The 16,597-nt window shown below is 44.6% G+C and overlaps 1 protein-coding gene across 6 annotated transcripts in view; it reads right to left on the bottom strand.

Annotated features, from left to right (window-relative positions):
* The window catches only part of P4HA3 (prolyl 4-hydroxylase subunit alpha 3), a 72,152-nt gene that overhangs the window by 27,093 nt on the left and 28,462 nt on the right, over positions 1-16,597 (bottom strand). For 3 of the 6 annotated variants that reach the window (XM_027562925.1, XM_027562929.1, XM_027562928.1), the window contains 6 exons: positions 14,011-14,075; positions 11,515-11,674; positions 10,471-10,533; positions 7,432-7,500; positions 5,730-5,810; positions 4,104-4,719 (listed from right to left, as the gene is read on the bottom strand). In XM_027562925.1, coding sequence (XP_027418726.1) covers positions 4,489-4,719; positions 5,730-5,810; positions 7,432-7,500; positions 10,471-10,533; positions 11,515-11,674; positions 14,011-14,075 — 669 coding nt within the window. In that variant the 3' untranslated portion in view covers positions 4,104-4,488. Of the gene's footprint in view, positions 1-4,103; positions 4,720-5,713; positions 5,811-7,431; positions 7,501-10,470; positions 10,534-11,514; positions 11,675-14,010; positions 14,076-16,597 lie in introns of those variants that run through there. The other 3 variants (XR_003514679.1, XM_027562926.1, XM_027562927.1) reach the window with 3 other exon arrangements.

Below are 16,597 nucleotides of genomic sequence, written 5' to 3'. Positions count from 1 at the left end.
GAGAGCAGGCAGCATGCACAAGCCCACGAAGGTCAGTCTGACACAGCTGGTAGATGAGTATTATCAGTGTGGCTGGAGTAAAAGCTGTGACAGATGTTGGAGGCAGGATATAAAGGCCTATAGTGGCAAGATGGGGATTTGCCAGACACTAAGGAAAGTCACTCTGGTACCTGTGGAAATGGACTGCAGGCACTGGACTAGATAGCAGTAAAGAGGCAGTGGTAGTCTAGGTAAAAGGCAAAGGGATTCTGAACTAGCTAAGTGCTGCAGGGATGAGAGGAGGAGGAAGGCTCGATATTTTAGAGGTGGAATGGACAAAACAAACTGATTTGGACAGCGAGATGCCAAGGACCCTTAAGTTGGATTCAAGGGCCTGTGTCATCAGAACTGGAGCTGGGGAATTAGAGGGTCATGACTTTTAACAAGGGGAAAGCAAGAAAAGAATCTACAACAGGAGTTGAGAAAGCAAACAGCAGTCGTACCCTTTCCTGCAGGGACAGTGTTTTGTTTGTAATCTTCAAGCCAACTCTTCTCTTGCCCCAGCTGGCTGCTCCATCGGTGGCCAGAGTCAACACATTCTCAGTCTGGGTCCAGGGCTCAGAAAGTTATGTAAACTCAAGAGGCTCCCATATTCCTAGAGCTGGCTTCCTCTCCCAGCAGTTTGCTAGAAACCCCAGCCTGTAGCCAGGCGAAACCTTGGAACCTGAGACTAGCCAAGTGGCTGGCCTTACAGGTGGATGGAGGAAACAGTTAACTGGGTAGTTAACTGAGCAATATAAGGAGAGAGTTTTTTTCCCCGATAATGTTTCAGTTTTTCACCATTGAGTATGATGTTAGGTGTGGGTTTGTCATATATGGCCTTTACTGTGTTGAGGTAGGTTCCTTCTTTGCCCACTTTCTGGAGAGTTTTTATCATAAATGGATGTTGAATTTTATCAAAAGCTTTTTTTGCATCTGTTGAGATGATCATATAATTTTTATTCAATTTGTTAATGTGGTGTACCACACGGATTTGTGGATGTTGAAGGATCCTTGCATCCCTGAGATAAATCCCACTGGATCATGCTGTATGATCCTTTTTACTGGAGTCAGTCTCCTAGCATATTTCATTGAGGACTTCTGCATCTACATCAGTGATACTGGCTTGTAATTTTCTCTTTTTGTGATATCTTTGTCTGGTTTTGGTATCATAGTGATGGTGGCCTCATAGAATGAGCTTGGAAGTGTTCCTTCCTCTGCAGTTTTTTTGGAGTTGTTTCAGAAGGATAAGTGTTAACTCTTCAAATGTTTGATAGAATTTGCCTCTGAAGGCATCTGGTGCTGGACTTGTTTGTTGCTGTGTGTGTGCTAAGTTGCTTCAGTCCTGTCTGACCCTAGGGACTGTAGCCCACCAGGCTCCTCTGTCCATGGGATTCTCCAGGCAAGAATACTGCAGTGGGTAGCTATGCTCTTCTTCAGGGGATCTTCCCAACCTGGGGATCAAACCCCTGTCTCTTAATGTTTCCTGCATTGGCAGGTAGGCTCTTTCCCACTGGTGCCACCTGGGAGTTCTGTTGGGAGTTTTACACTGGTTCAGTTTAAGTATTGGTAAATATGAATTGGTAATTCATATTTTCTATTTCTAGTCCATAGATGGACCTCAAGATTATCATACTAAGTAAAGTAAGCTAGACAAAGACAAATATCTCATGATATTGCTTACATGTGGAACCTAAAAAAATGATACAAAAGAACTTATTTACAAACCAGAAACAGACTCACAAACATAGAAAACAAGCTTATGGTTACCAGAGGGGAAAAGGGTGGAGGGTAAATTAGGAGTCTGGGGCTAACATATACACACTGCTGCTACTGCTAAGTCGCTTCAGTCATGTCCGGCTCTGTGCGACCCCATAGACGGCAGCCCACCAGGCTCCCCGCCCCTGGGATTCTCCAGGCAAGAACACTGGAGTGGTTTGCCAGTAGCCAACAAGGACCTACTGTACAGCACAGGGAGCTATACTCAATATCTTGTAATAATCTATAAGGGAAAAGAATCTGAAAAAGAAGATGACTATATGACTAAATAAATCACTGATATATATATCACTGAATCACTTCACTGATACCTGAAACTATACCTCAATTGAAAAATTTTTTATTGCAATGAAGATTTTTTTATTGGCATATAGTTGCTTTATAGTGTTGCGTGAATCTTAAATTTTAAAAAAGAGATCTTTGGGGAGACACCTGTACTTTGAATCCTGCCTCTGCCACTTTATAGCTATGTAACCTCAGGAAGGTTACATATTCTCTGCCTCAGTTTCCCTCATCTATAAAATGGAGATATAGTACCTGTTCATTGTGAGGCCTGAAGGAGGCAAGTACACCTACCTCAGTTCTTAGCACAATGCCTAGCCAAGAGTACATGGTTAGTATGTTACTACTGACAATGATAACAGTCATTAACGTAAAGAATTTTCCCTGGAGCAAGTCTTGTGAGGATACAATTGCAACACCAGGAGCCCAGTTTGGAGAGAAAGCTGTTAGAAAAATGGCCAAAGAACAGCGCAAGAAAGAAAAGCAAAATTATAAACAAGCTATGCACCAAGCCACAGTCAGTCCTATTTAGAAACAGCTACCTACATACTAAGCATTGTTGGGACCCCACAGCTATACCCCTTTCTCTAAACTCGCCTCACTTGCCTGAAGACAGATGCTCCAGAAGGAACTCAGTTGTCTGAAATTCCTTCAAGAATTTTACCAAGGAAAACTGCACAGAAGAGACCACAAGTGGACACCACACCTAGACAATCACTATCGTATCTCCCGTCTGTGGGCCCTTTTCTAAGGACTATTCATTGTTCCTAAGAATGTAAGCGGCTTACCTCCCCTCTTTCCTTTCTCTCTTAAGATAGTATATCATCCTGAGTTCTAAGCCACCTCAGGAAATTACTCATTTTCCCTTGGGTATCTCCCATGTATACATGATATATACATGTTAATAAACTTCTTTATGTTCCTCCTGTTAATATGTCTTTTACTATAGAGGTTTCAGAACCTCTATAAGAACTCAGAATTCCTAAGAACTCAGAAGGGGAGGGGAAAAGTGTTTTTGCTCACCTATGTGACAGTAATTTAGTAAGAGGGCTTCCAGAGTCCTGATGCACTCAGCAGAACTATTGGTGACAGGTGCCCACAGAGGCTCTGCTGGACCCCGGATATCAGCACACCAGAACCTTTTCCTTGGGGCCCACAGAGCTCTGGGAGGCAGAAATCCTGGCGTGTGTGGTACAGGGAGGGGGCAGAGGCAGCACAGCATCTAAGCATCTAGCCTTTTACCTGTGTGGCTTCTCTGTGAGCACAACACACACCCCCATCTCCTGTTGAGGAAACTGAGCCAAGTTGCCTAGAATGTTCACTTTGCACAAGTGCTCAAATATCAGTCACTCATCACTGCAGCCTTAGCTCATGCCAGCCCTGCTGGGAAGTGCTGCTCCTCATTAGACTCTGCCTATAAGAATCCTACCCATCCTCCAAAGCATAGCTCAAAGGAGGCCTTCTTACTCACTTATCCAAAAATATTTGCTGAATGCCTACTTATTTGAAACAGACCTTTTTCTGGGGGATACCAAGAGGTATAAGGAGTGCAAGCAGCTAGGCAAATAAATACTGAAAAATTGAGTGAGATGGGGACTACAATAGAGGCATTTACAAAGTAGAGAGGGGTCTTAAAGCACTCACCATGCAGGGCGGGCAACTGACCACAATTAAATAAATAAAGTAACTTTGAGAAAAGTGTTAGGAAGAAAATAAAGTTGGCCTATGTGAACAAAATGGCTAGAAGGATGGATGTCAGAGAGGTTCTCTCTGAAGTGACACCGATTCAAGAGTGGAATGGTGAGGAGGGCTCAGCCCCGGTGGGAGCAGTGAGTGCAAAGACATGAAGAGTGGAACCAATGTCGGTATTAAGAAATAGAATGCTTCTGGAATGCACTGAGCGGGGAGTGGTGGGAGATGAGCCAAGATAAGATTATACATAAATAAAACATTCTGCTCTGCTGTTTTCACATAACGTTACAACATAAGAATGTTCATGGTTGTGAAAAATGATCTGTAAACACTTTTTATGACTATTAAAACATTTTAATGGCTGTATTTAAAAATCGTATTTTTTAAAAAAGTTACTGTCTGCTTTAAAAAAGTCATCACATGAGGTACACTCCTGATACAGAGACACCCCCTGCTCAGCCTTCAGCAGGAGTCAGTGGGCAGAAGGGCACGTGGGAGTCAGCAGGGGCCTCACTGCCCACTTCTGGGCCCCTGTGGTCAAGGCTCAAGTGGCGAAGGCCCCACTGACCAAACCCTGGAGACTGTTGATATGCCCTGTTTCCAACAGAGTCTGAGCTCCAGAAACTTCTCTCTCCAGCCTTCGTGCCCCCTCCTTTGTCATGTTCATTCTGCTGTGAGTCATGGCTTGAGGAGAAACAAGTTCTCAGGTAACCCCTGTTAGAGACCACTTCCTTGTCTCCCATTTGCAAGGAACAGACAGTGCTGACAAGGGCCTCCTCCAGAAGCTTGCTCCCCTTTCTCCTCTCTTACCCTAGTTTTTGACTTCTGGCTTCTTTGGAAAGCCAAAGGACTCCTCCAGCTTCTCTCAGCCAACACTTTAGTCTTCAGGTCTCGAGCTGCAGGGTCTGCGGAATTCCTGTCCATACTCGTGTATCCACTTGTTGGCCACTGGGGGAGAACGGGGAGGTAGAGGAGCAGGCTCAGCAGATCAGACAGAGGCGATACTCACAGGGTCATTAAATTCCATACCCTTGGGGACTCACTTGCCTCACCTTGGTCCCAGGCCTGTCACAGACTACAAGATGTTGCTTCCAGTAGCAATAAAGAGCAGGAAGGGCAGTGGTCCCTGGAAAAAGTCCCCACAGGTCCTGTCTACTAGAGACTTAATTTTCAACCCCCTGGGTACTGTGGTCACTTATCCTTCATGTAGCTCCTGAAAGCCCCTTCTCCCACAGGGTACCATTTCAGGGCAGTGAGAGAAAAGGCATGGATCCCCTGGTCAGGTCCACCTCAGCACAAGAGTCCCTCCTCTACTTTTTCTGTCTTAAGAGCTAAGTTCTCATGGATACATGTATGACATGAGCGTGTCCCTTACTTATCTCTTCCTTGTTTGACCTCTCCTCATGGGAAAGCACTTGATGGTTTTCTCCTTGGAACAGAGGAGTGGGACTTTGCACTGATTCTTCTTTAGCTGTCCTGAGGAATCAGGGCCTATCTGGTCAGGCCAGTCAACTTTTACTGACACTAGCTATAGGACAGAAGCCTCCCCTTTATGGGCTCCTAATGTACTTGCGGCCACTAGCCCAGAATCTGATCACCTCGATATAATGTGGCATTGCTATGAAGCTTTTTTCCCCCTAATTTTGTTATTTTCCATTTAATTTTTTAAAGTTGACTTGCTGTGTTTTCATTTTTATTCAGTTCAAGAAATTTTCTTCTTTATTTCTTTTTGCCACGCAGTATGTGGGATCTTAGTTCCCAGACCAGGGATCAAATCAGGCCCCCTGCAATGGAAGCTCAGAGTTTTAACCACTGGGCCACCAGGGAAGTCCCTGTTATGCAGCTTTTGGAATGAAAGGCTATGTTATTTTCTATCCAACCCCTATTTCACTTTCCCCTGAAGCCTTCACCCCTTTCCCATGCCCAGAAAGGCAGGCCTTACCCCATTTATCTCCTACCAGGACAGGGCAGGCAGCATGAAGTGTGTCACCATCCCCTTCACCACTCCTATGCAGGTTCCACCAAAAGAGTGCTGCATTCTGAAAGCAAGCAGACCCCGCCCCAGGGAAGGTCAGCTCAGAGTCTCAGTCCTAGGGAAGGACTTGACTGAGGACAAATGCGTGCGTGTCATTAACCAAGAAAACTGTCCATGCAGATGGGGGCAAGGAATACATAAGATGGCACAAAATGATAGACAAGCTGCCATTGACTCATTCACTGATGCCTTACTTACTGAGGGCCCTGCCCTACTCCAGATCCTGTGGATGCAGAGACAAGTCATGATCAATTCTGCTCTCAGGGAGCTCACAGTCTTGCAGGAGAGAGACATAAAAACAAACCAGGAGGAGACTGACAGGTGCCAGGGGAAGGGGGAGCACGGGTGTCACGGAATCACTCAGGACAGGCACTCAACAAAAAGCACAAGGAAGAGCAAAATATTCCTCACACAACTAAGAACTTCATTCTGATGCTTAGCCTTTCTCAGGCACTTCTAATAACACCCCCAGGAAGCAGGCACCATTGTCATGTCCACCTTAGCAGAAAGGAAGTTGAGGCGTAGGGGCTTTAAATAACTTATCTAAGAAGGATCAACGTCAGAACTCAAACCCAGGTGTTCTGACTCCAAATCTTCTATATTCTTTCTACCTCTTATACTCAGATTTCTCTCCTACACACTTACTTTATCCCTGGCCAAACCGCTGAATTTTGCTAAATACCCGGCATTTACTTGTATGCTTAGGATGTGCTGGGCACTGTTTTAAGTGCTAGAAGGCACGATCTCAATTATTTGTCTTCATTTCATTCCGGAAGTAATTAAGGGCTGCCATCCCTGATTGATTGATTGATTGCTCTGAAATTTGGGGGAGAAATTAAGTAAACCTCTTACCACATTGGCCCTCCTCTAATGCCTTGCTTGACTTTATAGCTCTTCTTGCAGTATATACCATTACTGACTGTTAACCTCTCCGTGAGCTCCTAGAGGCAAGGACTATGACCTTTCCTCTGTACTCTGAGTGCCTCTGCTGCTGCTGCTGCTGCTGCTAACTTGCTTCAGTCGTGTCTGACTCTGTGCGACCCCATAGATGGCAGCCCACCAGGCTCCCCCGTCCCTGGGATTCTCCAGGCAAGAACACTGGAGTGGGTTGCCATTTCCTTCTCCAATGCATGAAAGTGGAAAGTGAAAGTGAAGTCGCTCAGTCGTGTCCGACTCTTCTCGACCCCATGGACTGCAGCCCACCAGGCTCCTCAGCCCATGGGATTTTCCAGGCAAGAGTACTGGAGTGGGGTGCCATTGCCTTCTCCGCTGAGTGCCTCTAGCCCCCAGTATTTACTGAAAGAATGATTGAAGGGACCAGTTGCTGCTGAGATTCTGAAGAGGAATAAAAGATTTCTCACCTTTGACGAGTTCTGTTGTAATTGAAAGGCAGACATGTAATCATCTACTTGTAATACAAGTGTAAATAAGATTAAAAAAAATAGAGGTACAAATAAGTGCAGTAGTCAAGAAAACTGAGGAACTATCTTTGATTCTGGGAATCAAGAAAGACCTCTTTTTTGCCCCCCTCCCAGAACAGGCGTGCAAGCACTGACAGCACGAAAGTTGAGGTGTTAGTTCGAACAATCCTAAAAATCACCTGTTGGCATCAGACCCACACTCACCTTGACCACAGGAACGCTGAAGTTGCCGTAGATGAAGGCTGTGGCTCCTCCGGCTTCCACCGAGCTCAACTACAAAGCCAGAGGGAAAGCCAGAGTTGAAATAGCCTGACTGCCTTACTCTGCTCCACATGACATCTGATGTCATTTCTGCATAAATTTCCCTCCTGTGCGCCCCTATTTCGACTCTAGGAGAAATACTTACGGAAAGACAATCACCCAATTTAGGAATGCAGACAGCCTACTCAGTGGCATCAGTGTTTGCCTGCATGGTCACGAGAGGACATTTAGAAATCCCCTCTTACTTTACCCTTGCAGCTCACATCCTTATTGAGGGTTACCATGGGTAGGTCCAAACTTTGAGACCCTCAGGAAGAAATGTAGTTTATATCACAGCCCAAGACACACAGACGTGTCCCTAAGTTTCATAGAACATTCTTACTACATGAGACACTGTCTGTTATTTCCCATTTTATTTTATTCTCTTCTAGTTCAGATTTCTTAAATGCTGACCAGATCCACTAAATTGATTTCACAGCCTAGTAATGCATCAGGACCAATGGCTTACAGAACACTTCGTTTTTGAAGGCTGGGCCTCATAGAAACCACTGATTGCTCCTTTGGTGTGTTTCCCAGATCACTCAGACCCTCTCCAGGTAACCTCAGCTAAAGAGCTCACCACTGGTATGTTCTAGAATTATAGATATGTTTACTTAATTTGAAGAGTTTTTACTGATTTTCAAAGAATACACAACCTAAACACTTTGAAAAATACTGGAAAATACTTTAAAATACTTTATATTACTCATCATCTTACCATTCAGGGAAAAAAAAGCACTTTTATAGTTTAACTATAATAGTTGACACTTATTGAGCAATGACCGTATGTTAGGCATCATACTAAATCCTTATTCCTCACAACAAATATATCATCCTTAATTAGGATTGTTGTTATTCACAGTCTAGGGATAAGGAAGCCAAGTCTCAGAGAGACTGAGTAGTTTACGAAAGGTCACATAACTCCAATCCAGGACTGGAGCTGAGCCAATGCTGACTACAAAGACCCTGCTGGTAACCACTGTATGGCACTCTTGCACACTACCTGTGGTACCATAGCACAATGGGGTGGAAGGACTTAAACAACAGATTGAAAAGAGAATTGGATCAGTGTGCTGTGAGGCTCCAGAGCAGGGCATCGATTGTGAGCTTGGTGGAGGGCAGGGAAATCTTCCCTCTGTAAACCTTCCACTGCTTTGTACTGGGACTGATCTTATATCCAGTCTGAGTAGAAAATCACTAACCTGATTTCAACTCAATCCTCTACTTCTTAAAGATTATTTTCCCCCTATAATATTATTCTTATATTCTCCACAAAACTTATCTCTTGTCTTCAGAAATGTTTATGATGGTCTTAACCCTAATCTGAAGATGAAAGAACTGGGAATAAGCTAGCACTTCCTAGGTCCCACAGTCCCTTCCTGGAGTTCTATACTTGCTTTCTAGGATTGAACAATAAAAACATACTGTATGAAATTTCACAGAGAGAGATCCCCTCACCTGACTTCATCAGGTCCTGCTGACAGCCCTGTGAGGAGGTGCAGAGCAAGAAAACAAGCTCAGAGAACTGTGATTTGTGCTGAGGCCACATGTTAAGTGGCAGAATCTGAATCAGGCCAACTGACTCCAAATCCAAACGCATGCCATTCCACTGTGTATCAGAGGCTTAAAATCCAAACACAGACACACTCTTGCATTTGCCACTTAAAACTGCTGGACTCCTGCATCTGTGCTACCCTTACCATGGTAACCAGGCCTCTGTAATCAGGGAGTCAGCTGCAGAAGACACTGGGGGGATAAAGAACAGAGAGATTGTGGCCCCTGGACGTCCTGTTCTTTGGTTGATATCCAAAGACATCAACTGCCTATGACTTCACAGATTGTGACCTCCCATGCCAGCTTGAGTCATCAACCAGAGATGCACTAGCTGCTGATCCAAGCCATGTGCCCTGCCCGGAGAGCTGACGTCAGCCATCCCTCCGCCTGATCAGAATGTTCAGAATGACCACAAGAGGCCAGACACCACTGGCAGTGGCAGCTTTACAGTTTTGCAGAAAGTGAAAACCGAGCCATGTGAAAAAAGCCACGTTGGGACTGCCAGCAGTAAGACTATAGAGTGCTGGCCTCTGTTCTTTCTTGGCTGCACTGTGGAGACCAGATACAGGACTAAGGAAAGAGGGGATGCTAGGGTGGGGGTGTCTGCTACTCTAATGAGCCCGAAACCAGGCCCTCATCTTAGGGTGTAATGTAGAGCATGTATATTTAACGTTATAATACACCTCTTATGCTTTAAATGACAGATGACTGATATTATGACTTGTCCAAAGAGAAGGAGGCAAAACCACATAATCTGACAGGAAAAGGATAGGTGAGATAATAAAGACCAGGTCAGGTCAGAAGCTAGGAGAAGAGGCCAATTTACTGTTTTAAGGGGGTGTAATGTAGAGTTAACTGAAGACTATAAGGAGAAAAGGAAGAAAATTTTCATTACATATGAGAGAGCCACACTTATTGAATTTCTCTGAAGGCATCTCTGTTCTTCCTTCTCATAATCTCAGCTGCTTCATTTCTCTCCTCTCTTACCCTCACAGCTCCACGACCTCATCTATAGGTCCATGCTTTTCAACAGCAAGTAGTCTTATGGGACCTCAAAGAAAGAGAACCACATCCCCTTCCAGTGTTGTTCAGGTCCCAGGATCTCCTGGCCTTCATGTAAGGCCACTTCCCATCCTAATCACAGCTAACAACAAGGTCACAGTTAGGTCTACATAACGTCAGTTCTTTGAGGGCAGGAGCTGACATGTATTTTTTTATTCCTCCTATGGTGCCTAATGAGAGTGCTATATGAAATTTACAAACATCCTGGAGATTTTTCTGCTGTGAATATCACATAAAATCAGTATCTTATATTGCTTTGAAAACCATAAAATAAAAGAGAGAGAAATAATCATTAAGTAACCCCGGTCCCTCCAGAGGAAGACTCACATAGATCATAAATGTTGCGACCCGGTTCCCAGAGTTCATTCTGTACAGTGGGCTGCTTGGTGACTGAGACAAAAATAGAACACATCATTATTTTATGCATAAGGCATCAGAGTGACAACCAGAAGGTACCAGTATTCCACCACAATACAGGGAGGAGAAAAATGGGGGAGTCACAGATGGGAGAGAGCTTGAGCTATAACTGGTCACGTATGTGCCTGTCTTTGCTGGCAGTTACTCAATATATATATTTTTTCCTTTTACCAATTTATTAGATACACATATAAGTGAATTGTATACTAATCAAACTAAATTGCTTGTTAGTAGTGAAAGGCTTCCCTGATAGTTCAACTGGTAAAGAATCCGCCTGCAATGCAGGAGACCTCAGTTCGATTCCTAGGTCAGGAAGAGCTGCTGGAGAAGGGATAGGCTACCCATTCCAGTATTCTTGGGCTTCCTTTGTGGCTCAGCTGGTAAGGAATCACCTACAATGTGGGAGATCTGGGTTCGATCCCTGTGTTGGGAAGATCCTCTGGAGAAGGGAAAGGCTACCCACTCCAGTCTTCTGACCTGGTGAATTCCATGGACTGTATAGTCCATGGGTTTGCAAAGAGTCAGACACAACTGAGTGACTTTCACTTTCACTCCTCAGTGAAAAGACTGGTGGTTCATTGTATCTTCAGGTTGTTAGAGAAATAATATATAAAATGTTACAGATAATTATTCTGTAAACATGCCAAGTCCTAAGACTGGAATTCCTAATTATTTGCCAAAGAGACATATTCTTTTGTTACAGAAGAGTTTAACTGATATAATTTACATGTCATAAAATCCAGTCATTGTAAGAGTGTTTTTCAATGAGTTTTAGTAAAAAGATGAGTCAGCAGCTATCAGCTTGAAACTAAGACTTTCAGATCTACCTAGAACATGAACCTTTGTTCCAAGATTTCAGTGTCCCCTGAGGGCCCTATTAGAGCTCTGCCTCAGAGAAATAAATAATACCCCCTTTCCCTACCCCCAGGAGATGGTCACTGACCCCATAGTTACCGTAGCATGGTCAAAGTGAGGCTCATAGTGCCCTCCAATTCCATAGTTCACCACCTGGAGATACTCTGCGTAGGGAGGCTGGACATCAAGGCCCGTGAGGGCAGCAATGCGATGGTCAAGGGTCACCAGCACTGGGTCAACAGTGTCCTTCAGCCAGGCACTAAAACACACCACAAGTTGAAGCATTAGTGATCTGATGCCAGAAATGACTAACTGTGAATGATCAAATGATGTCATCTGCCAGAAGGAAGGCAGGCAGGGAGGACAGGAAATGCATTAATCTATCAAACAGAGGTGATAATATCTATTACAGAGACATGATCATGACAGATGATGCTTATGAAAATGCTTTGTAGGCTGTATGCTGGTGATTGCTGTAAAACGCAGAAAAATCTCTGTTCTTCTGCTCTACTCCAAGACAAACTATGATAGGTCAAAGGCCAAAGAGCAAAGTTCAGTCTTTTTTCCTGAATGTCTTATTGAGGTTCTGATAAAGTGGAGGATTTGGGATCAGAATGTAGGTCCCTGGGAAGTAAGGAAGCAAACCAGTGAGTCTCCTAGGGAGATGATGAGGGCTCTTAAGGGAAGTACCCTGGCACATCTGGGTCTATAAATGATGGATTAATTTGTTTATTCCTTTATATAGAGTGCATGCATAGTGCTATGCTGTGGGTGCTGTGGTTTACAAAGGTACTCAAGACAAAGCTTCTGTGTTCAAAGAGCTCATTAGAAGAGACACACAAATATACACAAATACAACGAGTATAAATTGAAGTAGAAAAATGAGAACCAGCCTTTAAAGTCCTCAGGAGCACAGAGGAAGGAGATGTTAATTTTGACTGGCATGGCAGTAAGATGGACATGTAGGCCAAATTTTGAAGGGTGCATAAAATTTCAATAGATAGAAAAAACATAGGGGTATTTCAGGCTGAAGAAACAGCGTAAGTGCAGATGTGGTGGGGTGACATAATATATATCAATGTGAAAGCGTCTGGTCTATGAGAGAAGTGACAGGAAATTAGGCTAGAAGAGCAGGCTCGGGGCATGTTGTGTAAGCTGAGGACCCTGGGTTCAGGGATCTGGTCTTGGTGGAAAACAAAGAGTCAGTGGAGGTTTCTGTGCAGGAAACAAATTTAGTGATTAGGAGTTCACTGGTGACCTTTGAGGGACAAGTTCTAGTGAAGCTGTGAAGACAGAAAGTGAAAGGTTAGTCACTCAGTCGTATCTGACCCTGGACTGTAGCCTGTCAGGCTCCCCTGTCCATGGGATTTCCCAGGCAAGAATACTGGAGTGGGTAGCCATTTCCTCCTCCATGGGATCACTCAGTCACTCAGTCGTATCTGACCCTGGACTGTAGCCCATCAGGCTCCCCTGTCCATGGGATTTCCCAGGCAAGAATACTGGAGTGGGTAGCTATTTACTCCTCCATGGGATCTTTCCCACCCAGGAATTGAACCCTGGTCTCCCACACTGTAAGCAGATTCTTTACCATCTGAGCCACTGGGGAAGCCCTGTGAGGACAGAAACAAAATTCAAAATGAATGCAATGTGGTGGCTGGGGATGGGGGTGGTGAATGAGGGGAGGCAATGAGGGTCTCAGTCTCTTTACCTGAAAAGTAAGGAGAATACCACCTCCTTCCCCTGAAAGCAGAACAGAAAGTTGAATTTTCCCCTTGACACCACAACGTCAGAAAGATTAGCAAAGCAATGAAGCTGAAGTTATACGGATTTTTCAAAACTTAGAAAATAACTTCCTAATGTAAAAGGTCCCAAACTTAGAAAATAACTTCCTAATGTAAACCAGACCAAGTAAGTTAAGCCAAAGCATTCTGAATCAAAGCTTTCATCACTCACTTCACTTCCCAGACTACAAAAACCATCCACCCAGCCTGAGGTCTGGCCTCTCCCCAAGGATGTCCTCGCTGTCCCCCATGGCTCCGGTGGGGACCCTCCTCTTACTGTATCATCCATACTGTCCTTGTAGCGCAAACCAGGGGCTGCAGTGGGGCTGATTAGGGATGGAGGGGAGGGAATGCAGCTGGATCTTCCCCTCTAGAGAAGCCACCAGATCCAGAGATTCTGGCCCTCCCTCTTGCCTGAGTGGTGGCAAGTCATGCTTTGCATATGAATCAGAAGGTGGAACTAGAATTCTGTAAAGTCAAATTTTGAAGAGACTTTCTGGAAAAGCAATCCTGTTTAGGAGCACAACTACATACTTAATTTTTGGTCTAGGGCTTAGGAGCTTTTTCAACTCTTTCCCTAATGGTCTCCTAGTTAAGTATTCAGACCATGTAACAGCCTGTGAAAGGCCCTTGGGTGAGGGGAGTGGATATTGCTCCCTCTCAGCAAGAATGCACAGATATAAACCTGAACTATATAGGTTCTCCGGTGGAATCTCTGATGGCATCTGAATGACTGCTGCTGACCTTTAGTCATCTGTGCCAGGGTGGCCAGCAGGTGTGACCAGAGTCCCTGCCAAGGAAGGACCCCTCTTACCTCTTGCTGATGCGGTACTCCACTGGTAACTGCTTTTCACCTGACGCCACCACGGATCTCTGTAACTGGTGTGAAGGATGTAAGAGAAAGTCCAAGTGGTTACCATGCAAAGGGAAGGACTCTCATTTGCATAGACATGCCCCTCTCTTAGCATAAGCCTAACAATCACCAGTTTCTCCTTATAAAGGATATTTTGCACTCGCTACTAATTTAGTGATAGCTATTGATCTTGAAAAAAATAATAAGTGACATAAAAACTCAAAGTTGACAATAAACTTGAGCTTCATATCTGGTAAATACTTATGGTAAATACTAAATGTTCAAAAAAGTCTGTTGGAACTAAAATAAAAGTGATTTTTAATCCCTTTTGCATCTGCAAGACTAAGTTTTGTAAGAACAAGGGCTGTTTCTTTTTTTTTTAATATTTATTTATTTGGCTGTGTCGGGTCTTAGTTGCGGCATGTGGGATCTTTCATTGCAGCACACAGATTCTCTAGTTGTGGCACATGGGTTTATTGCTTCATGGCATGTGGGATCATCTCAGTTCCCCAGCCAGAGATGGAACCCATGTCCCCTGCATTGCAGGGAGGATTCTTAACCACTGGACCACCCAGGAAGTCCCTAAGGGTTATTTCTTATTCATCTTTATATCCCAGTGTCTGGGTCAGCTAAGCTTTGACTTTAGTGTTTGTCAAATTAAATGACAAAGACAGGACACTCTGTACCCTCAGAGGCAGCCTGCTCCTTCTGAACAATTCAGATAAAATCCCTTCCTTACAGAGAATCAAAATCTGTTTTGCTTGCAGCTGCCTTTGTTATGGGGAAAAAACAACCAAACAGGTCTGAAGTCACTAATTCAACTGAACGTCTCTATTTTGTTCTGAATGTTCGGATAGGAATTTTAAGTTATTTTTAAATAAAGTAGCCTCTAATTGCAAAAATACTGTACAAAGGACAGAAAGAGAAACAATATCTACATGAGGATGTCTACTCCTGCATCCGACGCCAGAATGTCAGCTCCATGAGGGCAAGCGCTTGGCCCTTTTTCAGTGCTGTATCCCGAGGGTGCAGAATAGGCCAGGCAGGGAGTAGGTGCTAAATATTGGTGAAATGCATCCAGGAGTGAATGAACCAGAGTCTTGAGCCTAACGACACAGTCCTGGCGCTTCACGTGCAGTCAGAGTAGAGCATGGAGCAACGAAGGGCACCCTTTCCTTTCTCAGAGGCTTCAACAATAATACTGTTCCTGCTGCTAAACCAGGTAGAGAAACTTGGAAAAGGCTCTTCCCTTCCCTAGACCCGTTTCCTCAGCTATAAAATGCAGCTTGTGAACAACACACTCCTGGACGCCTTCTCAGCCTCTCTCTCTACAATTCTGGGATGCAGAGAATCGGTAAGTGACTGATACTGTATCTGTGTGGTCCTCTGTCTAGCTCCTCTCCCGAGCATTCATAGTGAAGAGAGAGTCCCTGCTGCTCTTCTGGGGCAATATCAATGGTTTAAAAACAAATCCTACAGAATCTCCACTCCACTCTGCCAGCCCCCTCCCTTCCAGAGCCACACTGCATTTCCACAATTATTTGTGTAAATTATCTGTATACTGCATTATACACTCTGCATAACAATTATTTACTGTGCATCCACAGTCATTCATTTGAGGGGACAAATACTTACTGGTTGTTCTCTGACTAAGCACTGTGCAGGATAACCATAAGTCATTCAGTGGGGCCCTTCTGGAAAAGTACAGGGTTACAGAAGAACAACCATCCATTCTTACGAAGGACAGGAAGGCTTCCCAGGATGCCCAAAAGACAACTGGAATCACACAGGTGAAAAGAGGCCGAGGGAAGAGTGCTTCAGGCGGAGAGGAGTGTGTGGAAAGGCCAGTGAGAGCACTGCCTGTTCATGGAGGCACAAGTTGTTTAGCGTTTCTGGGGTGTCAGGGTAAGGCGGCATGCTGCAGAAAGGGTGGCAGTAGCCAGGCCAAGTGGCTCTGTAATCATTTGAGAGCAAAAGGGACCCATTAAAGAGTTTAAGCAAGGGCCTGACTCAGTGGAAAGTGACCGGTTGCAGATTGCTCTAGCTGCAACAGGCATAATACAGGGCCATGCATTTCAAGGACAACATATGATCCCTGCTAGCCTACAGTCTGGTTGAGGGAGATAAGGGACTAACTCGTGAAACTGTGAGCAATTCCAGACAACACGTAAATGGCAGGATAAATGAAAGTACCAAACGACTGGAGACAAAAACTCTTGAGTTCAGAGGAGGAAGGTTATTGTAGGTGGCCCCAAAAAGTGCTCTGGAAAAAATGTTCCTGCTGAAAGAATCTGTGAAAGTGGGCCAAAGCGGTAAGGGCTAGGAAGCCAAAAGAGGTGTCCAGTTTCAACTCAGTCTTCAAGAATGGGCAGAATGCAGATGGGGGAGGAATGATGAGAGAGCAGAGAAATTATTTTTTGAGAAACAGACAGTGAACAGGAGCAGAGAAATTCAACACAAGCCACTGAGGTGGCTTGGTTCCCGTGGGGCAGCCACTACCACACACACCCAGGACTTGTTCCTGGGTAAGCCAAAGGCGAGACAGGGA

This window comes from Bos indicus x Bos taurus, chromosome 15 (assembly GCF_003369695.1).
Source record: "Bos indicus x Bos taurus breed Angus x Brahman F1 hybrid chromosome 15, Bos_hybrid_MaternalHap_v2.0, whole genome shotgun sequence".
Classification (NCBI taxonomy): Eukaryota; Metazoa; Chordata; class Mammalia; order Artiodactyla; family Bovidae; genus Bos; species Bos indicus x Bos taurus.
The sequence above is the reverse complement of the archived record's forward strand: the minus strand, read 5'-3'. Positions and strand labels throughout refer to the sequence as shown.